Consider the following 7,361-nt stretch of genomic DNA (forward strand, 5'->3'; position numbering starts at 1 on the left):
GAAGTGAGGTGCTTGGTGGCTTCAATAAGCTCATCAGATTTAACTGAGAGCTGTGCAGCACCAGTGTTTGATATTATATAGTGAAGTCCCAACAACATTTCATCATTTTTAGATGCAAAGCACTCAGCACCCTCCGACTATGAACACCCAAGACCTCTCAGACCTCTGATGCTCCTGCAGGAATTGAGCCTTGCGATCTGAACCCACTAAGAGACAACAGCAAATATCTAACCTTGATATAGGGGAAAAATATAAATCAAAGGACTTGAAGAACAAATCCACTCTTTGTTTGACAGAATGTTTTTCCCCACACAACACTAAAAAGGTGGCAGAATTCTGAGAACTTCCAGGACAAACTGGTATTTACAGAGAAATTTGCATCCTGAGAGCATCAGATACATTTTAAGAAGGATACATGAAACAGTGACTATTCATGTACCAAAACCTGTTACAGCTGGGGTGGAGCACAGCACCTGCTCACAGTGCTTCTGACTAGAGAGCAAGAAAATGCTGAATACAATTTAACTTCATGAAAGCAGATTTAAGTCAGCAAAGCATAATCAAACAGTCTGGAATCTAGCCAGGTCATCAGGTTTTAACTGTATCAGACTTGAAAAGTAACACAACTTCTTTACATTCAGGGAGGTTGTTTTTCCAGTAGTAAAATAACTCCCCAATGCCAAGAATTACAACTGAATTTTGGCACAGAACAGGACACACCACCCTGACTTACTTTCCAAAACTCACACACAGGCAGTGACCAGAAGCAACTCAGTCTGAGCCTGGAGATCTGACAGGAATATGACCTAAAGTGCTTTCAGCAATGGCAAAGGGAACTGTCACAGATAAAAAATCTGCAAGAGCAGCTTCCATGCACGAGAAACTGGGGAAGCAAGGGGACAGTTTTGTTCAAGGACAGGGACCTAATCAGTAACAGAGTCCAGCTGCTTGCATGTGACCTGCACTGTGCAGGAAAACTGTGGGACAGCAGGGAGCTCTGCTGTGGAAAAGTGGGCTGTGGATATTCTCTGCTCAGTCAGAGAGAAAGAGAACGGTTTTCTAACCAGGCAAGAGCCTGGGAAACAGTTGGGAAAGAATGTAAATAATTCTCTAATCTATCTTGTTATTCACATTGTTTATAGATATGTTCTGCTACTGTGCGTCATTCACTGCCCACCAATGGTGTGACATGTTTTTACTCTAAGACCAATGAAATTAGCCTTCTCAATGTTCTCTATATACAGAGTGGTACATTTGAAATAAAGGGAGAGTTCATTTTCTTTGCCTTCTGATCTGCAGTTCTCTGTTCCTGTCCTGCTCAACGGCATCAGCTGCAAGTGGTCATCCAAAAGCTGCCTCTGCTGCAGTCAGAAAGGATTTATTCATCTTTCTGTAACCAGGGGGAAAGGACAAGAAGCCAAGCATGCAAGGGTGCAGGAAACAAACATTCTCATCAGCCTGACCCTTATTTTAATTTTTGCTAGCACTTCATTTGAACACAGGTCTGCTCAGATGGCTGCTTCGAAACAATTCCATTTGGGAAATTGAATCAATTCCCAAAAGATGAGGACCTTGGGATCCCATCACAGAAATAAGAATACTGGGAATGTGAAGTAGAAGATATCCAGAGCACTTCTAATCATCAGTATTTGCAGGAGCAACTAGTTTGGGAGAGAGCAACTGTGGAGAAACTCCAAGGTGAAAAAAAGGAAAAGGCAACTACAGTGCTCACTGTTATTGATGGAAGACAAGGCTGTCTTAGAACAAACTGCTAAATGTTGGGATGAGGAGAGGACTGCTGGCTTTACAGAAATCAGTACAAAATCTGTGACTTACTTGAGTTCTTTCATGGCAATGAGCAAGGGGTCTGTCTCTCCTTCCAGCTCCACCATCACAGGGGCACACATCCTAGGAAAAACATCAACAGCCACTTGAGCAAAAATACAGAGAGGGAAGAGCTAAACACCTGCCTACCTGTGTCACCTCTACAACAGCCAATAAAGTAGGGGGGTGGGACACCATCCTGGCAAAACTGATTTGCTCTGCACTTGAAGAAAATTCCCCCAGATGGTTACAGACCAAACTTTTACTTCAGTGTTCTTCCTGTCCCATCCCTAGGGCTCTGCTAACCAGCTCGTGCTCAAGGACTGGTCAAATCCACACTCTCCTACTCGCCCTCTGCTGTACTTAAACATGTAGAAAAGAATGGTTCTAAATTAATCCAATGAAAAAGGTGGAATTGCTGTAAAATGAATTCTACAACCCCAACACATCTCTTACATTCTGACTTGCTCACAGCTTCCAGCCCCTGGACAGTGATGGCAGAGAAAGCTCATGTTATGTGTGGGTGAGGCCATGGGAGCTGCTGCTGGTCTGGGATCAGCACTGGAAGTAGAAGATGCAGGTGAAGCAGAACCAGGTACCAGAGTGTTTTGGATTAAAGGCCTGGCATGGGCCCATCTTATCTCCCCCCATTTTTCTTGCCTTTCACCTGTGAGCTTCTAAATGATGCACAAGAGAAGCCTCATTATGAAGGCTCATTATGAACCAAGATGAAACTCAAACCCTTGCCACTGTCTAACAATCTCTCTCAGAAGGTAGTTTTTCAAAAAGCACAACATTTTTTAATATTTATTATGAAAACAAATCTAAAAGGGCAAATGGATTAAGAGCAGCCAGCCTTGGCAGCACTTAAAAGTTAGTTCTAAATGTTATTATCTATTATAAATAAGGCCTTTTTATTGCAAATACTTCAAAAACCTTACAGCTACCCACAATGCAACTGCATTTAGAACAAATTTCAGGTTGGTTTCTTCACTCCCAATTCCTACAGCCCTGTGGTATCAACTGAAGCTGTTTTGAAGCATCTCTCTCTCTCCAACATTACCTTTCACAAACTGGTTATGAACTTTCAAGTCCATGCTGACTCTCTGGAGTCTCTCCGGAGGAAAGACAGAAACCAGAACAGTCTTGTCCCATTCCCTAGTAATTTTGTCTGTGATCTAGGAAAACTCATTGTGGCTACTAAATGCTCCCTCTTTATGCACAAGTAGCACAGTTTCAGGCAAGGAGAGACACACAGACTTCAGGTGCAATAAAGAGTCAGCTTCAGGTTGACCAGAGGGTGATATGCAAGCTCAGCAGTCATGCAAAGGATTCAGAAGACCTGGGAATTTTTAAGGGAAGAGGAAAGCACTAATCAGTGTAAGGGAGGCACAGCTGCAGCAATGCTGGGGACACAGTGGGCAATACTCACGCTATCTGCAGGGCACGAGTGCCCAGGACTCTGGCTCGCTCGTACTTGGTCATGTAGGGGGTCGTGATCCGCTTCTGGTTCGCCTGCTGCCGCTCTCCCGAGGGCAGAATCTCCACGTTCTCCTGTCCCTCCTGGTGGAAACAGACCCGCGCCGCTGCTCAGCCGCACCTGCCACCGAGGCCCTGAGGTGTGGGGGGAGCCACTGAGGCCTCCCCAGGCACAGCAGCCGCCCAGCCAGGCTGCGACGCGGCCCTGCGGGCGGCCCACGGGACACCCACCTCCTCCGCGTTCTCCAGGTCCTCCAGGCCCTCATCCTCCTCCACATCGTCGAAGTCATCCCCGTCAAAGCTGCGGGAGAGACACACGCGTCGCACTTGTGGCCGGGCCGCCCCCACCCGACCCGCGCCACCGCCCCGAGGCGAGACACGCCGCCGCCTTCCCTCCCGGCCCTCGCGGCCCGCTCTCACTTGTCCTCGTTGTCGGACATGTTGCCTGCCGGGCGCCTCCTGACCCGCACTTCCGGGAGCAACTTCCGGCGGTTGCCGTGACGCTAGCGGACGTTATCCCGAGCCGTTGCCATGGCGACCGCCGCCGCTTCCCCCGTTCCCGCGCCCCTCGTCCCGCCCGGTCGCCGCCGTCGCGATGGAGGCGACAGGGACCCCGGGCCGCGGCGAGGTCTCGGCGGCGGGCAGGGCGGCCCGGTACAGCACAGGCACGCGGGAGTTAGTGAGAGGTAACGGCGGAGCGGGCCGGGGCCGGGCTCAGCTGCTCGGGACGCCGCGGTCCCGCCCACCGTGCCTCGCCCCGAGGCAGAGCGTCCCACCGCGGTCCGGCAACCGGCCCGTCGCTGGTGTCGCCGCCCCGGCGGGAGTCTCCCAAACCCGCATCTTCCCTTTCGAGTTGGGGTTGTGAGGGGAGGTGACCCTAGGGGCGGGTTCCCCAGCCCGGCTCTTCTGCCTCTTCATCGACACGTTCTGTTTTTCAGGGATGATGGAGGAGTTGCAGATGACGCATTCCCAGAAGCGATACCTGATGGACTATGTGAAACGTGAGTGAAGCCCCCCGGCTCTTCTGCCCGCTGCTGTGCTGTGGTGAGGAGCTTTTGCATCTCGGCATTCGCCCAGAGCCCGCTCGGACGGGCAAGTGCTTTAAACCAGCAGCACAGTGGCTGCTGATACATGGGGACAAACGGGAGAGCTGTCCCCACGGGTCACCCAGGAAACAAGGCGTAACGGTGTGACTTGAACCGCAGTCTGTCGTGCCCAGTGACGAGGGTGAGACATCTCGGGCACTGGGGTCTTCGTTTGTGATGCTGCTATAGATCAACAGGTAGATCAGCTGGCAATGGCCCAGATCCATCCATTCAGAGTCCCCCCTGCCTGATTTGCTGTTATTTTTGGTTCGTCCCCCAGGTGGAGATGCCCTGCCCCTACAGAGATTCCCTCCATCCAGCAAACAGCCAGTGCCTGTTTCCTATCCAACAGCCTGTCAGCCACACAGGCTTCCAGCTAGACCGCTTCTCCGACCTGCCAGGGTCTGCCAGGCAGGGGATGCCTACACCCGGGAGAAATTCAAGCCACAGCCCACACGTAAGTCAGCAAACATTGCTAATAAATACATGGTGATGCCTGGAGCCTCTCTTCCCCTTCTGTCCCTCCCCTGCCTCTATCTCAGCAGTGGCAGTGTATCTGAATTGCTCCACGTTCTCATGCTCTCAGTCTGCAAAGATGCTTCAGAAATGGATCTCTGAGGGAACATCTGCTGTAAGTGCTCACTGACTTCTGCCTGCCAGCTGGGGGGTGACAGGTGATAGGGACCTGGACAGTCCCTGAGTAAGGATGGGGCACTACATGATATTTTAGCACATAAATGTGAACCACACCTCTGATGTTGGTTTTGGTGGGCTCTGTACACCCGTGTGGTGCTTGCACAAGTTCAGGGATGGACTGACGTTAATGAAACACTTGCTCTGGCACAGTTAGCAGGGAATCAGTGTGGTCAGGCTCCCCCATGAGGAGACGTGTTGATAATAATGCTTTTTCTTTTTCCTTTGGCATTCACAGGAGATTTGGAAAAGGAGAAGAGAAGACTTCAGAACATTTTAGCATCAGGGAAGGATGAGGTGGAGGACAAGGTGGAGCAGGTGTTTGTTCGGAAAAAGGAAGAGGAGATAGCTGAGCCTGACCGGTTTGAAGAATGTACGTCTTTATGTCCCCAGGAGGGAGGCAGGCAGGAAGCCTGGGAAACCAGCTCCCTCCTAGGGCTGGAGTGGCAGGCTGTGTTGCCAGTAACCTGAAGCCCATTACAGGAGGAGCCACAAAGGCCAGTCTCCAAGAGAAAGGACTCACTGCTGTGACACTCTGATCCAGGCATCCTCACAGAGCTTATACTGACGAGGTTTGCTGGCAGATGGGCTGCCCACACAAAATGCATCCTGCTGGCAGGGGAATAGCCTAGGGATTTGCAGGGATACCTGGGAAGCAAGCTCGGGTACTGTTAGTCCTTTTCCCAGCAAGCATGACTCAACATAGACCAAGTCACTTGATAGCCTGACCACAGTTTGGGCCGTTCCACTCCAGGATCACAGCAGTTATACTAGCAAAGCTTGAATATCAAGCAGAATTTGAAGCAGTGAAAGACGTTGGCCTGCAGTGTATACTGGGATGCCAAAACCCTGCCTAATACCTCTCTGTGCTTGAATCTTCAGTGTGTGCGTACAGCCCTGCCAGCCCTTTGCCAGCCAGGGCAGCACAGAGCATTGCTAGAATAATATGTACAGAAGGGATACTCCCTGCTGCAGGGAGCCAGTACAGCCGATTTTACACATGCTTGGTAGCCTCCAACACTTGTCCTTGACACATCTGTGACAGGATTTGGATCAGCTGGCTGCAGGTCTGTGCTGCAAAGCAGCAGCTGGTGATCCATGCCTGGTCTTGGATGGTTGCAGTCCCTGGGTGACACATGTTAACTAATGAACCTCAACAGCAGATTCTGTCTTCATCCACAGACTGGTTAAATTGCCCACAAGCAAAAGAGAATTGTCTACATAAAGAAAACTAGAAAACTGCTGTTCCTGGGAGTAAGGGAGTGGTAAGAAGTTGGGCAGAGGGGACCTATCCATTATGTAAGGGACTACTGAGGTAATTGTGATGACATGTTGGGCAAGGTCAGTGTTACAGCAGATATCACCCTGCCTTGATGGGACTGCTGTTCAAGCAGAACTTTAGGAAATTGGGGGTTCAGATCTAGACAGAAACAAGTTTTCTTGCCTTTTGGCTGCATGCTGTTTCCACAGTTCTTTCTCTTATCCACCAGTGATGAATGAAATTCAAGAGAGGAGGGAATTCCTGGAAGAGATGGAAGCTCTAGGACAGGGCAAGAAGTATCAAGGGATCGTCCTCACTGAAATCTCACAGGTATGCAAGGGCCTTGGCTGAACACTGCATGAAGGGAATCCCGTGTGTCAGAGATCATAAAGCAGAGTCTTCTCTGATATCTGAGCAGGGAAGGGGGCAAAGAGCTGCTTCCCTTCATAGCACAGCCGAGGCGTGAATTTGGGGAATGGTGGATAGCGGTTTTCCAGCTTTCTTTCCATCTCTGCCTGTAACTTAATCAGGGAAACAGAATTTTTATTCTTGAGATTGGCAAGAGAAGAAAAAAAAAAAGCTGCTGGCTTTCTCTCTGCTCAGCTCTCCCCCTTTCTACTTTGCAGAAATTGCATGAGATGGAGATCATTGACAAGAAGAGAAGTGAGGAAATGAGAAATATCATGACAAAAGCCTTCCCTGTTGGGAACAAATCCAATCTCCAAGACTAGGCCAAGGGCAAAACACAGGTGCAATTTGTTCCAACCTATTCTTCCCAGACTCTGGGCATCAGAGGCTGGTCTGTGTCTGTTTCCAAAGAGGGGGCAGCGCGATCTGTTGCCTGAAACTAGAAGGCAGGACCAATGTGTACATACACAGTGACAGAAGTTGTAAAATCCTTCCCACACACTGGATCCCTTCTTGCTCAATAATATTAAAGACATGAAAACACATAGCAACAGCTCCCAAAACATGACAAAGCAGAGCCTTCTTTTTCCTCTGCAGTGCTTCAGCAATCC

General features: G+C 49.7%; 2 protein-coding genes across 7 annotated transcripts in view; one reads left to right on the forward strand and one right to left on the reverse strand.

The window, feature by feature from the left end:
- The window catches only part of POLR2F (RNA polymerase II, I and III subunit F), a 30,733-nt gene extending 26,903 nt beyond the window's left edge, over window positions 1-3,830 (reverse strand). For 3 of the 6 annotated variants that reach the window (XR_008437417.1, XM_053979134.1, XM_053979133.1), the window contains exons 1-5: window positions 3,724-3,830; window positions 3,535-3,604; window positions 3,257-3,387; window positions 2,281-2,385; window positions 1,837-1,908 (exon numbers count right to left, since the gene is read on the reverse strand). Coding sequence is in view for 5 of the 6 variants with exons in the window: in XM_053979134.1 (XP_053835109.1) it covers window positions 1,837-1,908; window positions 2,281-2,385; window positions 3,257-3,387; window positions 3,535-3,604; window positions 3,724-3,743 (398 nt within the window). In the remaining variant the exon portion in view is untranslated. Of the gene's footprint in view, window positions 1-1,836; window positions 1,909-2,152; window positions 2,187-2,280; window positions 2,386-3,256; window positions 3,388-3,534; window positions 3,605-3,723 lie in introns of those variants that run through there. The other 3 variants (XM_053979137.1, XM_053979135.1, XM_053979136.1) reach the window with 2 other exon arrangements.
- C5H22orf23 (chromosome 5 C22orf23 homolog) lies at window positions 3,817-7,303 on the forward strand. Its single transcript, XM_053979129.1, has 6 exons — window positions 3,817-3,989; window positions 4,242-4,304; window positions 4,669-4,845; window positions 5,320-5,454; window positions 6,572-6,672; window positions 6,969-7,303. Exons 1-6 carry the CDS (start codon window positions 3,899-3,901, stop codon window positions 7,071-7,073), a joined length of 672 nt encoding a protein of 223 aa, XP_053835104.1. The 5' UTR covers window positions 3,817-3,898; the 3' UTR covers window positions 7,074-7,303.
- Window positions 7,304-7,361: the final 58 nt, after the last annotated feature.

This window comes from Vidua macroura, chromosome 5 (assembly GCF_024509145.1).
Source record: "Vidua macroura isolate BioBank_ID:100142 chromosome 5, ASM2450914v1, whole genome shotgun sequence".
Classification (NCBI taxonomy): Eukaryota; Metazoa; Chordata; class Aves; order Passeriformes; family Viduidae; genus Vidua; species Vidua macroura.